This window comes from Myotis yumanensis, unplaced genomic scaffold, assembly GCF_028538775.1.
Source record: "Myotis yumanensis isolate MYYU_CA2020_CCGP unplaced genomic scaffold, mMyoYum1.0.hap1 SCAF_5, whole genome shotgun sequence".
Lineage (NCBI taxonomy): Eukaryota > Metazoa > Chordata > Mammalia > Chiroptera > Vespertilionidae > Myotis > Myotis yumanensis.
Genome location: NW_027223756.1, coordinates 81,370,889 through 81,395,499, shown reverse-complemented (window position 1 = coordinate 81,395,499; position 24,611 = coordinate 81,370,889). Strand labels below are relative to the sequence as shown.

The following is a 24,611-nucleotide window of genomic DNA, read 5'->3' as shown; positions in this document are numbered from 1 at the left end:
CACCAATGAATTTCATGTAACCCACCTATGTTCCTCCTTTGATTGCAATGTATAAATGCAGATGTAACCCCGCCATTCTCCGGAGCATTATCGCAATTCGTTGAGGTTCTGCTTCCTGGCATATGTCGACAGTTTGGCTCAAATAAACTCACAAAAATTCTTTACAGGTTTCAATGGTTTTTTTACGTTAACATCACTCACAAAAATCTGCTCTGACCCCCCCTTACCAGTTGGCTGGTTATATACACACACGAGGGAGAAGATAGCTATGTGCAGCTGTGAGCTACAAATCTAACATGGACGGGGGAGGGTAGAGTCTGCAGTCGGGCCTTCAGAAGCTCCAAGTCTGATAACAAGGTGGTTAATCTTCCATGACAAGTATGTCAAACTTGAGGCCCACAACAAATACTCATTAACGATGACTCACTTATTTCAGCCCTTTGTATTCAGCATGTCTCTATTGAACTAAACTTACGTTTCTATGAAAATTGAAACTTTTGGGGTTTTTTTGGGGGGCGGCCTCATAATCTTAAAACTGGCTTAGTTGGCCCGGGTTAGCCTTTGAGTCTGACATGCTTGTTCTATGTGATGTTACAAACAGCTCAGCCCCTTCCTGGGACCAGAGAATGGTCAGCATTCCTGAGGAAAACTCCCGGAGGGGGTCAGGGTCTGGGCACAGCAACCAAATCAAAGCCTGTCCTGTGCTTGGTCTGTTCTCAAAATGTATTTCTCTTTTGAGTCATGGGCCCATCTGGGCTTTAGGGTGTCTTATCCTTTACAGGCCTGTTTCATCCTCCAGTTTCCAGAAAGAAAACTTCTTGTCTGTGGTTAGTGAAGTGAATAATAATTAGACAACTGTGGTTCTGTTCTTACTCATGCCCTTCCCCCTCACACAAAGACCCTAAAGCCCAGAGCCCAAGGCTGGGTAAGTCCAGGTCTTTGTAACTTACTAAAGGAAGGTACTCCGAGCACGGAGCCTCTTGGCGATCATCAGGGTAGCAGCCTTGAAGTGTCTGTCCCCTTATCCTACCGCTGAGAGGTTCCCGTCTCCCTCTGTAAGATCCCATTTTTCTCCAGCCCCGTGGGAACAAGTCAGAAATGGTTGGGAGTTACCCTAGCCGCCCGGTCCAGCCCTGAGATTGTAGCCACAAATTAACATTCCAATGAAGCGATAAGGAGGCTCGGCATTCTATCCATTTTGAGGCTGTAGCCGACTTTCTGGTTTCTTAAAGAGTATGTCAACAAAACCCTGTGTAATTCTCTCTGCTTTTTCACAGTCTAAGGCAGCGGCTCTCAACCTGTGGGTCTCGACCCCTTTAGGGGGGTCGAACGACCCTTTCACAGGGGTCACCCAAGACCATCGGAAAACACATAATTACATATTCTTTTTGTGATTAATCACTATGCTTTAATTATGTTCAACTTGTAACAATGAACATACATCCTGCATATCAGATACTTACATTACGATTCATAACAGTAGCAAAATTACAGTTATGAAGTAGCAACGAAAATAATTTTATGGTTGAGGGTCACCACAACATGAGGAACTATTAAAGGGTCGCGGCATCAGGAAGGTTGAGAACCACTGGTCTGAGGGAAGTTTATTTCGGGGAGGAGGGGGTGCCTGGCGCCAGCCACGAAAATCCACAGATGTGGGCAACCAAAACTACAAAGCCTGAGAGATCAGGCCTGTGGCAGAGAGATAAACCTTGGGAAGGGAAGCCACACTCCCTCAGCCCCTCCTCCTTCCAGACCCCCTTCTCTGGGGGCGCGGCCTTTGCAGCCCTACAGCCCCTCCCCTGGTCTCTTTGTTCCGGTTTCACCCCCTCCCCCCCACCCCCCATAAAACCCCTCCTGCACTGCGCGGCGAGGTGGGTGTTTGAGGACAAGAAAAGTCTCCCGTCTCCCTACTTGCTGGCAACTGGAGGAAAACTCCTTTCCTTCACCCCAGCACGTGTCTCTCGAGTTTGGCGACAAGCAGAACCGGACTTGGCATCGGGTCATTTCTTTGCGGTTTCAGACTTGACGAGCCATAGCCAGGAGCAAGTGGGAGCCCCCGGTAAGTCCCCAGATTTCGGAGGGGGTCCCCCTGGCCGCCGGGGGCTGAGATTTTGAGAGTCCCCAGCAGCTGCCGGGTGACTTTACCCCGGGACTGTCTCTTTCTTGGGCCAGTCGCCTGTGACGCCCAGCTGAGGGGGGGAAACGGGTTACTGCGGGCTGACTGGGACAAGTGCCTGGTGGGCAGGACCAGAAACCCGCTGCCCCCCGCCTTCTGGGTTCATTTGAACCATCTGGGGTTCCGTGGGAACCAGTTGGCGCCACTTGGCGGGTGGCAAGGCTTTGTGAGAACATCCAGTCCCCCTTCCCCTTGTACGGGGATCTGTGAGGAGTACTCGCTCTGGTCTGGTTGTATGTGGATTTCTGGGTTCTGGATGCTTCTCTGATTGTGAGAAGGCAAGGAGAGCAGATAAACCTCCTTTGCTTGCACCACTGTAACTAGGCCAGCGCTGGCTTCTTGCATCAGCCAACTGCCCAAACTGCAACGGATGTGGAAAGTCCCCAACTTAACCCAGAAGCTTACGTGTAAAAGACTAGAAACCCGCTGGCTCAGCGTGCTCAGCCTCCGCAGGTGACTCCGCTGCTGTCACAGTTGTGTAGATTGTGTAGGGTTCTTGGTCGTGTTCCTGTCTGTGTTTCTAGGCAGGGGCAGCCCTACTTGGTAAAACTGCGTCTTTCCCGGTTCACGGGTTCTGCCCTTGGCTAGTAACTATGGGAACAACGCAGTCCATCCCGAAAGACAGCCCCCTTGGCCGCATATTAGAGAGTTGGCATCTCTATGGATACCCGCCAATGACAAAGAAGAAAATGATTTCCTATTGTAATAAGGTCTGGCCAACGTATGTTTTGGAGTCCCAAGAGCGATGGCCCCTGAATGGCTCTTTGAATTACTATACTATTTTGCAGTTACAGTCATTCTGTGAGAGGTCCGGGAAATGGGGTGAATTATCTTATATTAAGGCTTTTATGTGTCTGCACAAGAAGAATGATGCAGTCAAGGAGGGCAATATGTTAAAGGTTCCATGGGGAAGCTCTCTGAAGCCCCCCCTTGCAGACAGTAAGCCGAAGCCTCCCCTTGCAGACAGTAAGCCAAAGCCTCCCCTTGCAGACAGTAAGCCGAAGTCCCCCCTTGCAGACAGTAAGACGCAGGAGGGGAAAAAGAATGAGGAAGTGGCTCTTTCAGGCTCCCGGAACCCAGGGTCACCAAGGCAGGGAGGTGGCATTTATCCATCTTTGCCGCCCCCACCGACCCGGGTAGATCTTAGAAATCAGAGAACCCAGGCCACCAAGGCCCCTCCTTTGTGTGATGAGCAAACAGTCTCCCCTTCTAGGACCTCACAGGGCACCCAATGCGGACCAGCGGCTCCCCAGACTGGAGTAGTGCCATGTCTGCCGAGACAATTGCCAACTGGAGGCATGAATCAAATGGGCCAGCCGAGGGAGTATTACTGGGCCCATACCCCACTTTCAGTTTCGGATTTACTTAATTGGAAAAGTGTTAATGCCTCTTACCAAGAGGACCCCCAGAAAACAACTGATTTCATTGCATATATTTTCTCAACCCATCAACCTAACTGGGCCGATGTAGAGGTGCTCCTGAACATCCTACTAACAAGTGAGGAGAGAAAACTAGTAAGAGATAAAGCCATAGAGGAAGCCTATCGGCTTTATGGAGAGAACCCCAACAGAACCCCTTTCCCAGCGGGGGCAGTGCCTGTCGTAGAGCCTCATTGGGATCTAACCAGCGGAGGCCTAGTGCACCTGGAGCATTACAGGAGATGCATACTAGAAGGCTTAAGGAAAGGGGTGACGAAGAAAAACAACCTAGACAGGGTACTGGCAATACAGCAAAAACCTGACGAGGATCCTGCTGACTTTCTCGAGAGAATTTACCAAGTCATCCGGAAATACACAGATATGGACCCCGAAGCGCCTGAAAATGTGTGGCTGGTCAATCTGGCCTTCATCCACCGGAGTGTCCCACACATTAAGAACAAGCTTCTAGAGCTGACGGGAACATTGGGGATGAAACCGCAGCAGTTGGTCAATATTGCCATGTCTTACAGCAGAAAGACGCAAGTGCAGCAGCCGACTATTATTGTCTTAGGGCCTGGATGGGGACGAAAAGAAACGAAGTGGAGGAGGCCTCTAGGCCCAAACCAATGTGCTTATTGTAAGGAGGAAGGGCATTGGAAAAGAGAATGCCCTAGATTAGCTCTGAAAGCATACAGGAATCAGCTTAGAAACATGATTGCGTGGCATGGGGACTCCGACTCCGATGAGGAATGACGGGACCCAGGGGCTCCCTTGGATATTACCCGGCCCCATTGCTATCTCCCCACAGGGGCCCTGGGTACAACTGAGAGTAGGGAACCAACCCATAGACTTCCTTGTGGACACTGGAGTGATTTACTCCATCCACCTCCGTGGCAGCGTCAGGGGTTTCAGGAAAACCATGGAAAGCAAGCTTTCCTTAAGCCAGTGGTTCTCAACCTTCCTGCTGCCGCGACCCTTTAATACAGTTCCTCATGTTGTGGTGACCCCCAACCATAAAATTGTTTTCGTTGCTACTGCATAACTGTAATTTTGCTACTGTTATGAATCATAATGTAAATATCTGATATGCAGGATGTATTTTCATTGTTACAAGTTGAACATAATTAAAGCATAGTAAGTAATCACAAATATGTAATTATATATGTGTTTTCCGATGGTCTTAGGCGACCCCTGTGAAAGGGTCGTTTGACCCCCAAGGGGGTCGAGGCCTACAGGTTGAGAACCACTGCCTTAAGCCCTTAGAATGCTGGCGGGAGGCCAGCCAAAAGCTAACTCACAGCTTTCCTCATGTGCCAGGCTGCCTGATTCCTCTGTTGGGTGGGGATTTGCTTTGCAAGTTCCCTGCTCTAGTGACTTTCTCTCCAAGAAGCAACAGCTCCCCCTGCAGGCGCCCCCGGAACACACACTAAAGCTCCAGATGTTCCTTGCTGAAACCAGAGGCCCCCAGAGGAATTTTCCCACCCGAAATCTCTGAGCAAGTAAGACCCTGTGGGCCCACAGGATCGGGGCCAGCAGAAAATCTTTCTCCAGTATCTGTTCAGTTAAAGGAAAAAAACAATTGTGCCTAGGAGAAAACTACCCACTAAAAAAGGCAGCTTTACAACCATCCTGCAGGAATTTCTAAAAGCTGGATTAATTAGGCCTTGCAGATCAACATATAATACACCAATCCTGCCCGTTAGGAAGCCAAATATCATTTTGTCCAGGACCTACAGGCTATTAATGAAATTACTCAGGACATTCATGCAGCTGACCCCAACCCAAACCCTTTGTTGATAGCTGTGCCAGAGAATTAGTTGGTTCTTTGTTTTGGATTTAAAGAATGCCTTCTTTTTTAAAAAATAAAATAAATTGTGGTTTTTTAAATTGATTTCAGAGAGAGGAAGGGAGAAGGGGAGGGAGATAGAAACAACGATGATAAGAGAGAAGCATTGATCAGCAGCTTCCTGCACACCCTCTACTGGGGATTGAACCAGAAACCCAGGCATGTGCCCTGAACAGAATCACTCGTGACCTCCTGGTTTATGGGTTGATGCTCAACCACTGAGCCATACCAGCCGGGCAGGATGCCTTTTGTATTCCAATTGATAAGCAGGCGCAATTACTATTTGCCTTTGAATGGCAGAACCCAGTGAGTAAAACTATTACCCAGTATTGTTGGGCTGTGTTGCCATAGGGATTTAAGAACTCTCCCATGGTTTTCAGAGAACTGCTAGCCTAAGACTTGAGAGACCTATAATTGGACTCTACTGGCAACTCTTATGAGACTTGTTTAAAAAATACTGTCAGTCCAGCAGGTGTTGCTCAATGGTTGAGCATCAACCTATGAACCAGGAGATCACGGTTCAATTCCCAGTCAGTGCACATGCCTGGTTTGCAGGCTCAATCCCCAGTAGGAATTGTGCAGGAGGTAGACAATCAATGATTCTCTTTCTTCCTCTCTGAAATAAATAAAAATATATTTAAAAAATAAAAAATACTACCAAAGTCTTTAACCATCTTGCATCCTGTGCATATAAAGTTTCCCCTCACAAGACTCAGATTTGCAGACAAGAGGTGTCTTATTTAGGGTTCAACTTAAAACCATGGGAGAAGCCTAGCTGGTTTGGCTCAGTGAATAGAGCATCCGCCTGAGGACCGAAGGGTCCTGGGTTCAATTCCAGTCAAGGGCACATACCTCAGTTGGATCCTCCCCTGCCCGGGCCTGGTTGGGGCACGTGCAGGAGGCAATCAATTGATGTGTTTCTCTCACATCGATATTTCTCTCTGTCTTTCCCTCTCCCAATCTCTCTAAAAAAATCAATGAAAAAATATCCTAGGGTGAAGAGTAACAAAAATAATAAATAAGTAAATAAGTAAGTAAGTCTTTGGAGAGTCTTTGTTGAAAAAAAAAATAGGGAAGAGAAGGCTTATCTTATGGCAGACCAAAAAAGAAGCCATTGCTGCCACTAAACCTCCTGAGAACCAGAGACAACTCCGAGAGCTTCTTGGAATGGCAGGATTCTGTCACATTTAGATTCTTAACTTTGGGCCAATAGCTAAGCCACTCTATGATTCTTAGAAAGGGCTCGACATAGCCCTCCCCTGGAATTGGACACAGGATGTCAGAGGGCTTTTGAGACACCAAAGGGAAAAATTAACCTCATTCCCTGCATTAGGATTGCCCGACCCTCAGCAGGCTTTCAGGTTTATATACATGAAGGGCAGGGCATTGGACTGGGAGCGTTTATCCAGATGGTGGGAAACTCCCCAAAGCCGAATGTGTGTTTCTCTAAGAAATCAGATGTACCACCCAAGGATGGCCTCCCTGCCTCAGGGAGGTAGCGGCAGCCTGAAATGTCCTTCAGGGAGCAGAAGGGTTTACCCTGGGACCGCCCATCACAGTGTTCCATCACAGTGTTCGCACCCCACCAGGTGCTAACCCTGCTAGAGCAGAAAGGGGGCTCCTGGTTAAAGGCTGGATCAATGGGCACATACCAGGCCATCCTGTTAGAGAACCCAAAAGCCACCTTGCAGACGCCGAATGTTACTCTGTAGGACCCAGCCACTCCCAACTGTGAAGGCAGGCTGGGACCTTCATATAACTGTTTAGAAATTATTGACCAGGTTTACCCCAGGTGACCAGCCTTGTCAGATCAGCTGCTGGGACTTACACGCTGATGGAAGCAGCTTCATGGAAAATAAACAAAGAAAAGCCGGGTATGCGGTGGTGACCAATGGCAAGGTAATGGAGGCGCATGCCCTACTCACAGGCACCTCAGCACAAAAAGCTGAGCTGAGTGCCCTCACCAGGGCGCTGGAACTGTCTCAGGACAGACGGCTCAGTATATATACTGACTTTAAACTTGTTTTCATGCTATACGTGCTCATGGGGCAATATGGAAAGAAAGAGGATTTCGAACTTTGGAGAACAGACATTAAATATCCAAAAGAGGCTCTAACCTTACTTAAGGCCGGTAATTTGCCTACTCTGCCTACTCAAAGTTGCCATTATGCATTGCCCAGGGCATCAGAAGGACAGGTCCCAGGTAACTAGAGGGAATCTAAAAGCCAATAAAGCAGCAAAGCAAGCAGCCCCGAGAGACTCCCTTAATTGGGGCTCTAACACCCCACTTAGACTTGGCAGAATTGAAACCTCATTACACAGGGCCAGGCAAAGAATAGGCCGTGAGTGGGGGTTTGCTAACACTGACACTAGCTGTTGATGGAGAAGCGATGCCCAAAGCTCTGGTATACCCAGTCCTGAAACATCTGCATGAAGGAATGCACTATGGGTGGGATGCACTGGCCGATTTAATCCGGCCTTACTTAAAGGGACCGCGTTTGCAGAAGACTGTTCAAAAAATAACTCAGGGTTGCCAATTAGATGCTAGAAATAACCCCAAGATAGAACGCAACCCAGCCGAGAAGGGGGAACAATACAAAGGAACATGCCCCATTTGAAGATTGTCAGATTGACTTTACCAATTTGCCTAAAACCACCGGGAATTTCAAATACTTGCTGGTTATTGTAGACACCTTTTCCGGATGGGTTGAGGCATACCTGACTAGAACTGAAAAGGTGACTGAGGTGGTGAAAACTCAAGGAATTAATTCCCGATTCGGACTCCCTAACAGTATTCAGAACAGCCATCATTTATATCTGAAGTCACCTGGAAAGTCAGTCAAGCACTGCAGGTCCGATGGAGAGTACAGGGGTCCTGAACCCCTGTCTGCTGGAACTGGGAAACGGACATGAGCCTCACCTTGGAGAAAACTTGGGCAAAGCTGTCAGGAGGCACATTTGCAACGAGACCAGGTGCCTCCTCTTGCCTATTCGGGATCAGGGTAGCCCCTAGATGTGGGCTCACACTGAACCCTTTTGAAATTGTCTATGGGAAACCCAAACTTCTGTTCTAGGGACTCCCCCCACTGGGTTAGAACAGGACACGGAAATTAAACACTGTGTTTAACACCTAGGGCTAGTTTTGCTAACCTTGCCTAAGTTCTTTCCAGCTCTTCTTTTCCCACAGAGGAACCTCTGCCTTCCCCCTCCCTCCTCTCCCCTTCCCCGCTTCCAGTCGGGGACAGACTGAAGACTTAGGAGGACCCAAGGACCAGAACAACAACCAGTGGATGGCTCTAGCTCGCAGGAGTGAAAGCCTGGATACACCAAACTCCAGTTCAGAGAGGTGATTTGCACTCCTGAAGGGGATCTGACATGCCTTTTCCAGCGACAGACCTTGACTAAAGCTAGGTAACAATGTCACCCTTCCTATTTCTTTCTTTCTTTTTTTTTTTTTTAAATATATTTAATTGATTTTTTACAGAGAGAAAGGAAGAGGGATAGAGAGTTAGAAACATAGATGAAAGAGAAACATCGATCAGCTGCCTCCTGCACACTCCCTACTGGGGATGTGCCCGCAACCAAGGTACATGCCCTTAACCAGAATTGAACCTGGGACCCTTGAGTCCTCAGGCCGACGCTCTGTCCGCTGAGCCAAACTGGTCAGGGCTCCCTTCCTATTTCTTACGCTCTCCAGCTCCGCGGGCATCTGCTTGGACAGATAATGCCTTTGTAGGCTTCTCCCAAGTTACGGCTTCCTTGGCTTATCTGTCACCCTGTGGGATTTGTCATCCTAAGCCTACTACTGGCTTAGACCATAGTGACCCTTAGTTTTTCCTGTTGAGATTTCTCCTCCATCCCACCTTGCACTGTTAAGGCAGCAAAGCCTGGCAGCTCCTACCATATACCCATCAGCTTAGCTTCCAGTGCGAATAGCAAAAGCCACGCTCCTTCACAACCCCCTCCTTGTGTTAGCAAACCCATAAACATTACTGAACAGTGGAAATAACAGCCTCCATGTTCCTAAGGAGAGGAATTCATGACTCTCTTGCAGCACTGCAAATACTTGGTTTCCTGGAGATCCCCACATCTCCCTTGATTTATTTTTATTTTTGTTAATCTTCACCAGGGATATTTTTCCCATTGGATTTTAGAGACAGTGGAAGGGAGGGGGAGAGGAAAATGGGGGAAAGGGAGACAGGAAGACAGAGAAACATCGATGTGAGAGACACATCAATTGGTTGCCTCCCGCACCCACATACATACCCTTGACCAGGAATCCAACCCGAAACCCTTCAGTGCCCAGGCCAACACTCTAACCACTGAGCCACACCAATCAGGGCCCACATCTCCTTTAAAATATTGGGACTACTTTCAGGAAAACCTTACCGGAGACTGTCCGGACTGGCTAGTAAAGACTGCCTTTGCTCCAGCAGCATCTAACTCTTTAATGCAATGCGCCTCTGAAGGATATATCTTCATTTGCAGCTACAAAAAACAACCTTTGGGCCTATCCCTGCCTATGGAACAAAACAGACTCTGGCCAGTGTCCTCTTAGAACTCTAGTTACACCCTTGACTGTCCACCCACAGGATGAGACACGGGTCCTTTTTTGGGGTTTCAGATGAGGACTGAAGAATAGGTAGCTCAGACTTCTTGCCCTTCAAAGGCACATTACACAAAGCCTCCTGAAGGGTCCCCAGCAGGACTGAGCGGTGGTTACCCCAGCAGTAACCCCTCATTAACATGCTCTTCAGTCCCACCTCTCCCTTCCCTCTCTGACACTCCACTCCCTCCCTGTGCCACCTGGGATCTGCTTAGGCCCAGTCATTGTCTCAATTCTGCTTTGGGGTTGAGCAAGGGAACGGTAAATGGGAAACTGGGCCCCTTCCATGTTCTAGCTCCTCCCATCCTGTGGGAAGACTATGAACTGTAAGACCTTGGGAGCCTGGCCAGCATCTCAAAGAAAACAGCTGGCAGTTTTGAGCTCACGCAGCTGGGGCGGGGGCATTAGCACACCCCCCACCCCCTGCAGGTCCTGTTTTTCCATAAAACCTTGTGTTGGGAAAGTCTGAGTGGGGTGAAACAATGGCACTGGCCATGGCATAAGTCATAATAAGCCCGTGTCTTTCACAGCCAGTCCTCTGGTTATTTTTCTGGGAATCCAAGAACCAAAGGCAAGGTTTTCTCGAATCTCACCCTCAGCACTTTGCATAACAACTGGCTTAGTGGGCAGGTTGGATTCCAGAGAAATTCCCGTAGAGCTAAAGGCAGGTGAAGAGGGTGGATGGGGGGCAGTGTGAAATGTAGTGTAGGGAACCCCACTTTGGAAAAGGAGCTCCCTGTGGTATGAGGGGACCACCACGTGAGCTTTCTGGGGAGATCCAGAAAACGCCAGCAGGACCGCTTTCAGTCCTGGTAACAGTGGCATGGAAGTGTCACTGGCAAAATGAAGGAACAATTTGAAATGAGTCTTTTGAACACCTTGAGTCTTCCTTTTGGAGACTCAGAGGCTGCTGTGGTCCCGGGACTTATCAGGGCTGCCCCCCAGCCCTGTGCCGGAGCAGCATGTGTGTGTGGGAGGGAGGGGGGAGAGAATATGGCACACTTTCACATTCAAATTGTTATCTTGGGATGTTACATCTTACAGAAAAGCAGAGTTCTTTGTCAATTGCATTTTAATCAGATCTATAACTGTCATTTTAAGTTTTGTCATTCACAGTCACTGTTTTACCCTGATGCATTTGCAGAGATTTCATCTTAAAGATCCATGGGAAAAACTGTGACTTATTCTAAAATAGAGTTTTCTGAGAATAAATTTGCAAGATCAGGATTTAGGGAAAAACTGACATGATCTGGATAAAGAAGAATTGATTATATAGGCCTGAATGAACTGAGAATAATTATTGTTTTATGACTTTGTTAAAAATATTGCTGATTTTTTTTTTTTAAATGTTTTGTTTTCCAGATATAAGCACCCTTGTTTTTTCCTTAGAGCAGTTTGGTAAATTACACCTTTATAAGCAATACAAGGCATTTGTATGTTTTCTCTACCTGATCCCTCTAGAATTCTGAAACTCTGAATAAGTGAGTATTACTTATTGTCATGGCAATATGGTTGTTTGCATGAATTCAATGAACATCTGTGCTCTTTATAACAGGATACAGTTGAAAACTGATTTTATTAAGACTTTGACTGGCTTGTCATGTTTGAGGGAGACATGTGTAGACTCTGAATGTCACCAGGAAATTTTAAGGAATTAAGAATCACTTTGATCCCAAACTTGAAAACTCACAGACAAGAGTATGTGATTACCAAAAGAAAAAGGAGGGAGGAGGTAAAAGGGGTGCGGGGGAAATGATTGGTAATAGAAGGAGACTTGGCTTGGGGTGGTGAATACCCACTCCAGTGTTCAGAGGATGTGTTGTAGAATAGCGCACCTGCAACCTTTGTATGCTCCTATAAGGAGAGGACAACGGTGGGACGGGCAGGAGAAGCACCAGTGGGCTTTTGAGGCAAAAGAGCAGGTAAACAGGTACAGGCGCTTGGTATCTATGATCCAGCCCTACCTGGCGAATTGGATGCACATGTAACCCAGGAGGGGGTGTCATGGGGTCTCTGGCAGCGACAGGGGAGACTCCGCCTCCCAAAAGGATTTTGGTCCCAAGTGTGGAAAGGGACTGAAGAAAGATGCAGCCTACTAGAGAGACAGCTCAATGCCACCTACCACCCCCTGCAGGCAACAGCCTATGCCTGGAAGCTTTGCTGTAACGGTGCGGACCACGTATCCCATCACGGGGTGGCTGCACGACACGTCTCACACCCTGAAATCGGGCGCAGCACAGACACAGGCGGTAGTGAGATGGAGTGTTTACCTGCAGCAGAGACAGGTCCATTCAACGTCCCCACTTAGCCAGGAATGGCAGGCGCTGTTGGGGCCAGTCACCTTGGTGTCAGAAGGAGATGCTGAAAAGACACTCAAGGGAGAGCCTGTTGGCCCTTCGCCAGTGAGAGCAGGTGCGGTTCCAGTGCCACCTGACGCCCCATGCAAAGGACAGCCCCCTGAGTGGCATGCTCAGGACTGGACTATCAGCAACAGACCCCTGTGGGGACAAACCATGTGGGCTGACGTCACAGGACATCCATCATTATATGTCCAGGGAATGATGAAGCGAATGCACTTGCTCCCGCCCGATGGCTAGAAGAGGCCCCAGCAAAAGACCTGGCTACACCGGAAAATGACACATAACAGTCAGAACACCCTGTGAACAACAGCTAAAGCCTGGGGCCTCCCATTGGAAATGACTGACATTACAGCTTGTCAAGGCTGTCCTGTGTGTGCGGAGCGGCATCTGTGTCCCTTGCTGGCAGTGACCGGACATCACGTGCAAGACTGAGCCGAGAGCCACAGCATTAAACGGCGACTGCACCGCCCTTGCAGTCCACAGGAGCTGGGCTGGCAGAACGCTATAACGAACTCTGGAAAACGCCCTGAAAACTGAGGATGGGTCGTTACCAGGATGGACCCCAGGACTCTGACTTACTAACCAGGAATGAAAAGCCCCGACCAGATCAACCTGCAGCGTTCCAGATGCAGCAGCAGAGGTGGTGGCCCACCGAGAGCGCAGATTCGAACAGCGAACAGGGTGCTGAGACAAGACCTTGTTGGGGAGCGGAGAAGAGCCTGTTGCTGCCAGCACCCCAGGACATAACCCTAGAGCTAGTGTATTAGCCTGGCCCTGGGAAACGCAAACTGGTACCCGCTGGTGCGCTCTCCTAGCCCCTTGGGGGAGGGTCTTGCCCATAACTAGTAAGTGACTGACTGCTGTTCCAGCTGGCAGATGTGTACTCCTCCTCTCTCAGCTAGCATTCCAGGCCTGGGGACATCGCCGGTCAAAGGGATGGTACAGGAGGCCAGGGAGACACCTGAACGAGCCACTGTTCTTACACAGGATAGAGCGATGGCCTGTGTACTACCCACTGGTACCGATGTGCTTCTGTTGGCGTCTACTGAACATTTGCCTTATTCTCCTGAGTTCAGTGCAGGCTAACAGCTTTGCAAGGTGGGCTGATGAAGGGCTCCCCGGCCCAATGTTTCAGGCTGTTGGGTCCCCCTCTGGGCTGCCTTGGAAACAAATCCAGTCAACCCGACAGAATGGTCCTGTCTTGACATGATTTGGAAAGTTGTCTTGGGGCTGGGGATCTGCTTTATACACTCTGATACTAGTATGTGTAAGTCTGTTATTCCTTTACTGTATGTTATATTGTTACTGTAAAATATGAATGTGATGTCTCCTCCCTCCCCAGGGTATGTGCGGAAGATATAACGGGCAGATTGTATGGGAGTGGAGAGGGAAGGTACCCATGTTGGGTTGGGATGTATGGGAAAGGGGAACATGAGCCCCTTCCCAGGCTCCGGCTCCCCCTTCCACCCTGAGGGAAGACGATGAAGGCCATCAGTAAGAACTGTGAGACCTTGGGAGCCTGGCCAGCTACTCAGTCAAGAAAACAGCCAGCAGTTTTGATCTCACACAGCTTGCTCAGAAGTGCATCCCCTCCCTCTGCGTGCCTGTTTGCCTGTGTTTTCTGTGCTGGAAAAGTCCGGGTGATGGTGGTGGAACAATAACACCTGCCGGCCGCCCCCAGATGGGACTTGGTGGTTCAACTTCACGGGGGCAGCCGGTGTGGCGGTGAACTTCAGATCAGCCCCACTGTTGTGCATATAAGTCCTAATAAACCCATTTCTTTCACATTTCACAGCGAGTCCTCTGGGTTATTTCTTTGGGGAATCCAAGAACCAGGCACTGGAGTTTTCTGGGCCTCAGCTCTTTGCATAACACCAGCTAAGCCTCAAAAGATTCTAATAGGACAGGCGCACAGTCATTTCTGGAGAAAGTGCCAAATGTGGGGAAGCAACCGAAGCTAGGAGGGACAGGGGGTCATGGGGAGAAGAGGGAGGGGTTCTTTGTGCCACTCACCTGAGAGCAGGGGCAGGCACCTGCCCCCCATATCGCTGAGACACCAGGGACAGTCTGCGACGCTCCAGCAGGGCGTGGCGTGGCGAGGGTTCCTGGAATGAGTAAGCCACGGGGAGATCAGTTTCTGATGGTCACAGTTAGCAGCCAGAGGGCTGATGTTTACCAAAGCCCTGTAAGTTCTGCCCATCTTTTTTTTTTTTTTTAACGGAACATGATTATATTTAATACACAGGTTTGATACAACCAAAATGTAAAACATCAGAGTAAAATACTAACAAAAAACATGGTATTTTATTTGCAATGCATGAGAAATGGTTAACATCTTTAGTCATAAACAAGCTCTTAAAAACCAGTCACAGACACTATAAAAATGCAAGGAAACTGGAAAAAATAAAATGAAACAAGTGATTACGCGTTGAGCATAAATGATTTTGCTGAGCAGTGATGAGTAATTTCTCTGTATCAGTGAGCAGAATAAAGACACTGACACCTAATATTCTACAGTTTTGAACAATGTTGTGCAGTTTGAATTCTCATAAACACCGGGAGCAGGTTAATGAGAAGGATCTATAATGAGGGGGAAGGCTAAGTTTTGAATCGGGATATAAATTGAGTGTTTTTAGCCAGAGCAATTCCAATTCATTGGGATTATTTCAACAGGTTAGTTGAATAAATTCAAAAGGAATGATATAAAGGCATGTTTAGTGCAGAGAAAGTGTGTGGCCAGTGTACGCCTAAAACACTACTTGCCCATCAATGTCTGAGCACCACCAATTGGGTGCGCACTGACTCTTAGTAGTAGGTGATAGCGTAGGGAGTACAGTCAGTGGTACTGTGATCTGTATATATGGGGCCTGGTGGGCACCAGAAATATTGAGGGGACGCTACTTTTCAGTATACCTGACTCTAATGCAAAATAATATTGAATGTAACCTAATGAAAAATGAAAAGACGTTCTATGACATGGGGGGAGGGTAAATCTAAAAGGAAAGCAAAGGTACATAAAGTAATAACTACATACTCAACAAATTTTTATGTCACCTAAAATCTAAAAAAAAGATTATTTTTAATGAATACATTTTAAATCTACTCTATGATAATAAGTGAAGTAGAAATATATGGGAGCCCTGGAGGAGGCCTCGCAATGGCATGCCCAGGGCTTCGGTAGTAAGGTCTCCAGCTTCCCATCTCCCGGATTCAGCCCCACAGCAACAAGGACAACAGCCAAGGTGCTGCTCACAGTTCTCGCCATGCCACCCGCTAGATCACCTTGGACCTGAGCTTTCTCACTCCTGTTAGGTTGTCTGCCCATCTTTTGACTCAACAATTATACTTGTAGGAAATCACCCCAAGGGCAGGCTCCTGCAAGGCTGATCAGGGCAGAGTAGCTTACAGGAAACACACAGCCCAACAGGTAAGGAACACAAGCCGCCCCTGTTGGGAATCCTGCTGGAATTTAAAATCCTAGTCTATTGCCACACGCACCATCCAGCCTGGGAAGCTTCCCAGTACCCACTGTCCAGTAAAAAGCACTCACAGCCCTAACCGGTTTGGCTCAGTGGATAGAGCGTCGGCCTGCGGACTAAAGGATCCCAGGTTTGATTTCGGTCAAGGGCATGTACCTTAGTTGCGGGCACATCCCCAGTAGGGAGTGTGCAGGAAGCAGCTGATCGATGTTTCTCTCTCATCAGTGTTTCTAATTCTCTAACCCTCTCCCTTTCTCTCTGTAAAAAATCAATAAAATATATTTTTAAAAAACAACAACAGTGCACATACATTAAAAGGGACAAAAACATAACAAATTCCAGTGTCTTACTGGACCCCAAATCCAACAAGTGATTTTTTAAAAAGACTGGAGATGTGATGACATTAAAGAATGATTGTGCATTTTCCATAGGTATAAGTTCCCTCTTAGTTTCCTCACCTGTCAAGTCAGATGACTGATCCAAAGGAAGCTATAGATATGATAACGGGGCTATGTTCAAATACTGATCTTTTGGAGATATGCACTAAAAATATTGCAGGTGAAATAGTGTAACACATAGAATTTATGGCAAGATATCTGGGGAGGTTTGGGGAGCGAGTGGGAACAAACACGAGATGAAATTGGGCAATGTTTTTAGAACTGGGTAAGGGCCTGTGGTTTTCATGATGTTATTGTCACTAAATTAGCATATGTCTGACAAGTTCCCTAATAAAAGGGAGAGAAGAGATTGTCTTAAAGGTGTACTGTTAAGAAGATAGATAACCAAAGGGAAGACATATGTATGCTAACATTTGTATAATAGGGGCGATAATAAAGAAGATGCTAATATTATATGCAATTAGAAATATGTGTACATATAGTTCTAATGTATTTACATCACAGGGAAACCATCTCTATTTTACACAAACGTTATCTATTCTCTACAATTTACGTGTGTGTGCACTTGAGCATACACAGGGTCATACAGGCCTTTGCACAAACATGATAATTGCCTCAAATGCACGTATATGTATAATGAGTTCGTATTGGCATAAAACATTCCTGGAAGTTGCCTGAGAAATTCATAACACCTGTTTCCTTTGCAAACTGAGAGGCTGGGAAACAGCATTCTCCAAAAGCAAGGAGACAGTTCCCATTCTGCCCTTTCAACATTTCGATTTTGAACCAAGTGAAGGTATTTCATATTTAAAAAAAGGAAGTCACTCCCCCCCCCCCATAACCTAGCATTTTTTGAAACTGAAGACTTGTGCATAAACTTATTTATGTCTAATTATCGAAATTGTAATGCTTGCATTCCTAGTCACGTTATTCTAGAGGAGAGAATAATGGAAGTACTAGACATCTCTATGAATGAGCCTTTCAAAGAAGACTTTAAAACACAATGTAGCAGAGTTTGCCCTGAGAATATCATTTTTATATATAAAAAGCACTGTTATCAAGTCATGTTGATGGGCAGCTGAGGTTGAGGATAAAAGTCCCAGTGCACATTAGCAAAGATAAGTGCTCTGTATATCGGTTAAGTCACCCAAAAGTGATGCTAAAGGCACCGATGGGAAAAATATAGCAAAAGAGTTTAATTGGTTTCATAAAGTGTCAGCGGGAGGAAAGGCAACATTTAAATATGTGTAATGAAAATGATTCAATATTATAAATAAAATAATGTAGGAGGCTACTAAAATAACATGGAAAGCCACTGTGACATAGCATTACGATAACAGCAGGAACTGGAGCAAAATATAGAAAATCACATGTAAAGAAATTATAAATGTCAATAAGAGAATGGCATTGTGAGTGACTTTAAATTTCTTCTGTTTAACTTCTGTAATTCCAAATTTTATACATTACTTTAGCAATAAGAAATTAATAATCATGGAGTATTTTAACAGGAGAGGAAACACAGTGCCTTAAAATATGGCTTCTTTGTCAGCTCCATCCCTTCTCTATTCCTGTTTTGACATAACCATTCTGCTTTATCATGGAGTCCCTCAGGGCCTCCCTGTGGATCAATTCTCTTATTAGGTGCTGGCAATGCCCAAGACCAGAGGTCCTCAAACTTTTTAAACAGGGGGCCAGTTCACTGTCCCTCAGACATTCCACACATGCGCACTGCAGGCCTCGGACGAGTCGGCTGCTAAGCAGGACAGGCAGCGGCGGCAAAAACACCCGGCGGGGACAAATGTTTTCGGTGGGCCGCATGTGGCCTGCGGGCCGTAGTTTGAGGACCCCTGCCCAAGACTATCTGAGTTTACTTATTTTTTATCCTCACCCGAGGATATATTTTTATTGATTTTTAGAGACAGAAGAAGGGAGAGGGAGTGGGAGAGAAAGAGACAGAGAGACATCAATGTGAGAGAGAAACATCAGTCCATGGACTAAACCTATATGTACCCTGACCAGGAATCAAACCCACACCTTTTGGTGTTAAGGGATGATACTCCAACAGAGCCACCCAGCCAGAGCTACAACCTGAGTTAGAATTGCAAATCTGTAGTGACTGGTTCAGTGACTCTGAGGTGGTGACTTTGTCTCTGAGCCTCAGTTTTCTCATCTGCAAAATGGAGCTAAGAAAAACATACTTCATAGTATCATTATCCTGATTCAGTGAGATGACCTTTCATAGCATGTGGCACCTGCCTGGCACATGATAAATGCTGAATAACGTGAACTGTGGTGAGGACAGGATATAATGATGATAGTGGTGGCAGTGGTGGTGATAGAGATAATGATAACAGTGATGAAGGCAATGATGGTGGTGATGGTGGAAATGGTGGCTCTGTAACAAATCTAACCAAAAGTAAACTCATAGGGTGATCTGGTTATAAATTCCTAAGTGGGCAGGTCATGGTGGGTAGTCACACCCCAGGGATGTAACAGGTATATCTTTGTCTTAAGCAAGCCCTTGTCCCTTGTTTTTGTGCATCTAGGTTAGCACACCTTTGAAGTGCCTCTTTTTCAGACCCCTGGGAAATGTAACCACCCTCAAGGGAGCACATAATCTTGTTAACTAGCCTGTAATCCAAGAGATTTCCCTGCCTTCCTTCCTCCCATGTTCATGCAATCATCCTTGTGTTCCCTCCTTAAGTCCCAATATATAAAAGAAACTGCACACTGTCACTCTGGAAAGCATTTTTCTCCGTCTTTGGAGATGTTGCTTCCAGGCATGCCTTCTGTATGGCCCAAATAAACTCATAAAAATTCTCCACAGGTTTAGATGCTCTTACGTTGCCATGGTGATGATGGTACTGGTGAATGAAAATGATGTACATGGTAGGAGGGAGTGGTTTTGGTAATGACAGTAATGGTGGTGATGAGGGTGGGTGTGATAGTGATGGTGATGGTGGTGGTAGTGACACTGGTGGTCATGGAGCTCTCATGACCCTTCCATGACCCCAGTTATAACCATGACCTTGCATGCTAAGGACTGACCCCGTTACCCAGTGGTGATGTGAGGCCCCCACAGGAGCAAAGTAGTGGCCTGAGAAGGCCCATCCTAGAAAAATCTCTTATTCCTGATGTTCCCGACACCTGTAAATCAAATTTTGCTGCAGATAGTTCTCGTAGCTCTTTCATTATAACTTTAGAACATTTATGAAATGTCTATGGCCGGCCAAGAGTTTACTAAGAGTGTTGATGCTATTGTTCGGGGCAGAAATAGAATATAGTTATAGCTATAGTTATAAGAAATATTAATCAGCCGTAACTGGTTTGACTCAGTGGATAGAGCGTCGGCCTACGGACTGAAAGGTCCCAGGTTTGATTCCGGTCAAGGGCTTGTACCTTGGTTGCGGGCACATCCCCAGTAGTGGGTGTGCAGGAGGCAGCTGATCGATGTTTCTCTCTCATTGATGTTTCTAACTCTCTATCCCTCTCCCTTTCTCTCTGTAAAAAAATCAATAAAATATATATTAAAAAAGAAATATTAATCATGCTCTGTTAACCTTGATTGTTTTGTTCTAAGAAAAGAAAGTACATCGTAACCTGGCAGGGAGATGTGCGCCCCTGGGACTTGGGAGTCAACCTTGGAATGTGATCCATTTCCATTTGAGAACTGCCTATTACCATGGGCAGATTAACAACCTGTTGCCCAAACATGGAGTCCTGCCCCAGCCCACATTGCCTACTTCCCCATGTCTGTAATACCCATTTTGCATACCCATTCTTATTCCTTTTGCCTACTTCCCCATGTAATCTTTGTCCTACCCCATATAAGCAGCTGGTTTAGGAGGGGGTACAGAGCAGATTTTCATGGCTGACCTGTTGCTCTCCCATACTGCCAGCATTACTGGAACAAATGCTCACATATGATTCAACCCTGGCTCTGCTTAATTGGTTCAAGTAGTGACAGGCAGCCCAGACCCATGGGTTGTCCAGTTTCACTATCATCTCACTGAAAGCTCACAAGCATTCTATGATGTAGATCTTCTCAAGATCCCCACTTCTCAGATGAAGAAATTGAGACTCAATGAGGTTCTATCATTTGCATCACTTGCTCAAGGTAATGCTACGACAAAAATGCTAAACTGAGACTTGGACAAAGTTAGGCTGAATCTAAAGCTGTTGTGTAACCCCAACACCAAGACCCCGAACCCCCATGCCTCCTAGGAGCTAAACATGGAATACAAATAAATGAGGCCATTGTGGGGAGAATTGGGAGCTGTGCCGAACTGGAGGTCACGGGCTCCACCTAAAGTCTTTCAAATCCACTTTTGCTTTAAATGCAGAACCAGTGGGTACACTCTCTGACTGAAAATCAGATTCTGACCCAACTTTGAGGAGTTATTCCAGGTCACTTCCTACATGCCTCCCCTTCTGCCTACATTTGTTTCCCTTTCAGGTTCGTGTCTCTCTTTCCTTCCAAAAACATAGTCTAAAACACACTACGGAAACTCCCAGCATAAAGACACCCTGTCTAGATAAGGACAGTTCTTTTTTGAGGTCTCATTTGAAACCAGTTTAAATGGGTATTTTATGTGAAGGAGGTGATAATGTTTCCCGGAACAGCTAGACCTCTAGCAGTGCTGCTTTGAATGTTTTTTGTTTTCTGTAAAACCACTTTCCTGAGGAATGATTGGCATGTAAAAAGCTGCACATGTTCAATGTACACACCTCGATGAGTCTGTAGAAAAGAACACACCTATGAAACCGTCACTACCGTCGGGCCATAAACATATCCATCACTGTGTTAGGGGCCGAAATAGAATAGTGGGGACTAGCTATAGCTATTAAGAAATATTAATCATGATCTGTTAACCGTGATTGTTTTGTTCTCATTAGAGAAAGCACATTCTAACCTGGCTAATAGGTGTATGTCCCAGGATCTGGGCGTTTACCTTGGAATGCTGTCCATTCTCCCTATCTGAGATCTGCCTGTCACCATGGAAAGATGAACAACTGTGTTGCGCCCACCCTTTGCAATCCCTGCCCTTATTGCCTGTCATCTATAACCATTTACACATTTTTATTCCTTTGCCTACTTCCCCATGCCTGTAATACCCATTCTTATTCCTTTTGCATACCTATTCTTACACCTTTTGCCTACTTCCCCATGGGATCTTTGTCCTTCTACCCCATATACTAGTAAGCATTTGGCTTATGGAAGGGTGCAGAGCAGATTTTCATGGATGACCTGCTGTTCTCTCTCCCATACTGCCAGCAGTATTGGAATAAATGCTCAAATATGATTCAACCCTGTCTCTGCTTAATTGACTCAAGTAGTGACAGGCAGCCCAGACCCATTGGTTGCCCAGTTTCAACCTCCCAAAGTGTGTCCCCCTGCCCCCTTTGTGATGTGTGTGTAGTAAGACCCACCTTCTTAGCAGATTTTCCGTACACAGCACAGTAGTGTTAGCTGTGCATACTATGCTGTATAGAGCTCCAGAATGTATTGGTCTTCCATCATTGAAACTGGATACCCTTTGACTGTTACCTCCCGTATTTCCCTCTCCCCAGGCCCGCACCCACATCCTCCTCTCGGATTCTGTGAGTGTGACTACCGCCATTCACAGTGAGGTCTCACGGGTTTTGTCTTTCTGCGTCTGGTTGATTTCCCATAAATGTCAAGGCTGACTTGCGGAGAGCTTTGGCCATGACCCAGTGTAAGAAATACATTTTGCACCAGATAGTGGGAGAAAGAAAGAGAACTGAGCCAAGTTGCGCAAATAGGTATCAACTATATGCAGCCTCTGATATTTTATAACAACAGCCCTTTCCTTCCTTCTAAAATGCTGGCTGGTACTCACTAAATTGGTTTCATGACCCCCTACCCTACCATGGGGTCACAATAGCTGGCTGAAAAAAAAAACACCAACCTGTAGATCAGTGGTTCTCAACCTTCTGGCCCTTTAAATACAGTTCCTCATGTTGTGACCCAACCATGAAATTATTTTCGTTGCTACTTCATAACTGTAATGTTGCTACTGTTATGAATCGTAATGTAAATATCTGATATGCAGGATGGTCTAGGTGACCCCTGTGAAAGGGTCGTTCGACTGCCAAAGGGGTCGTGACCCACAGGTTGAGAACCCCTGCTGTAGATCCTTTGGCCGTAAATAAAATAGACCAGCCTTTCCCCGTGCGCCTGGCACTGAGTGTGCTGATGTGTTTATAGGGGTGAGGGGTGTGGGGTGTGAAAAGGTTTGGTAATTCACTGTGGGACCCCAGGAAAGTCATACTTTCAGATCTTGTTTTCTCATTTTAAAATAACAAATGAGTTATCTGCTGCATCTGCTTCAGACCTGTGTTTTGCACCTTTCTTATTTAGTGCCCCTTAAGCTCCTCAATCTCTTTGGAGTGTATGTATTAAAGCAATTCGGGCCCACTCCTCACCCAAGCGGAATTGGGCAAATGGACCTGAGAGAGATGCCCCCAAAGCAGCTTTCAGGAAATAAAGCCACAGGACCTGTAATGAGTCTCCTGGAAATTTTTCCAATGCAGAACATTTTTCTAGACCCAAGGTTACACAGGAAATATTTTCCATGAAAAAACACTTAGCCAGTTTCTACTTACCCACAAGATGAAAATCCCTTGATTCTCACCCAGTCTGGGAGCTTCTCAGCGCTAAGAGAAAAAGGAAGTACATGGTTTATTATCTCGATCTCCAGTTTCTCAAGGAGCCTTGTGGGCGGAGCAGGCTGGGGTGTTGGCAGGGGAATTTGCATAATGCAGGGACCATTATGTAGTACATTACCGGGGTGGACCATATAAAGTGCCTCTGGAAATGAACTTGGAAATGGTGATGGTGTCCAATGGGGAAACCAGGTAATGGAGAATGGTGCCAGCTTCCACCTACACCAAGGAAATGGATTCAGCTTCGAGGATGCTCCCTTAGGTTGGTGAACTTCTTAGTGAGAGACTTGAAGGCCAGAGTATGGGAGAGAGTCAGTGTATCTACCGTGTTACCCAGTTTCCTTTTGTCATATTCCACCTCAGTTTACCACTTTGGGAAAATGGCACCCCCATATTCTTGGTCTTTGAGATAGGGTTACCCAACATAATCACACTCACCTACTTGGCTGGTAAAATTCTTGACTGGTCCCATTAGCATGGTGTCCTGAAATTTTCTTCTCATTTGTACTAGCATTAGAAAAATCTTGGTAAGATCCAGAAAAATTATGGCCAATATCCCTACTCTGACAAGTCGAAATACACACCCAGCGATTTACTCCTTATCTTGGTTTTAGTACATGTATGAGACATTGCCTTTGTTAACATAAAAAAACATTGAAACCTGTAAAGAATTTCGTGAGTTTATTTGAGCCAAACTGTCGGTATATGCCGGGAAGCAGAACCTCAACAAATTGAGATAATGCTCCGGATAATGGCGGGTTACATTTGTATTTATACACTGCAATCAAAGAAGGGATGTAGGTGGGTTACATGAAATCCATTGGTGATAGATTAAGGAGATGGGATAAAGCAAAGCGGGGGTGGAGGGTGGGGTGGAAGAGGGGTGGAGGGGGGTGGGGGAGAAACCTCTAGAATAGGGTAAAAAATGATATGATGGACCTATGCTTCTTTTACATAGATGGATAGAGCATAGTTTAACATAATTAACAATTGATAACAATAACAATGAGAGAATGTCCTGGTGCCATTTGTTGTTCCCTGAGGGGCCCGGAAAAAAAGGAAGTTACAAGTTACCCAGACATTTCGCAGATATCTTATCTTAGAGGCAAAAAGACAAATGGGCTCAGTAAAGATCTAAGCTGATCTTTGTCAGGGAAAATACTGGCCTAGGACATGACTACCCACCATAACCTGTTTGTAGTTACATATTTAATTTCCAGACCATCTTTTGTGGTTATTTTAGGTCTTTGAGTTTGCACAACTGCCATGCAGGCCTTCCCTGAGTTTGTCAGGTTAGCATGTGGCCCCTTTCGTCCACACCTTAATATCTCTAAAATGAATATCTTCCTTTTTCAGTGTCCCATTTCTTTTTATAAAATATTTAAATTATCAAAAAATATATATTTAAATTATCACCTGTATATAGCTCTCTAGGTGGGCTGGTCCTCAGCCCCTCCATGTCAGACTCAAACTATTTGCTGCAAGTGATACTCAAAAGCAGCGGTTCTCAACCTGTGGGTCACAACCCCTTTGGGGGTCGAACGACCCTTTCACAGGGGTTGCCTAAGACCATCGGAAAACACATATATAATTACATATTGCTTTTGTGATTAATCACTATGCTTTAATAATGTTCAA

At 46.2% G+C, this 24,611-nt stretch overlaps 1 protein-coding gene and 1 long non-coding RNA gene across 3 annotated transcripts in view; one reads left to right on the top strand and one right to left on the bottom strand.

Annotated features, from left to right (window-relative positions):
* LOC139010909 (putative adhesion G protein-coupled receptor E4P) overlaps window positions 1–22,947 on the bottom strand; it is a 60,984-nt gene extending 38,037 nt beyond the window's left edge. For both annotated transcript variants that reach the window (XM_070415962.1, XM_070415963.1), the window contains exons 1-2: window positions 22,914–22,947; window positions 14,423–14,514 (exon numbers count right to left, since the gene is read on the bottom strand). In XM_070415962.1, the coding sequence (XP_070272063.1) occupies window positions 14,423–14,453 (31 nt within the window). In that variant the 5' untranslated portion in view covers window positions 14,454–14,514; window positions 22,914–22,947. The remainder of the gene's footprint in view (window positions 1–14,422; window positions 14,515–22,913) is intronic.
* LOC139010908 (uncharacterized) lies at window positions 2,210–14,201 on the top strand. Its single transcript, XR_011471571.1, has 2 exons — window positions 2,210–8,854; window positions 11,412–14,201. It is a non-coding gene; the product is annotated as an uncharacterized lncRNA (long non-coding RNA).
* Window positions 22,948–24,611: the final 1,664 nt, after the last annotated feature.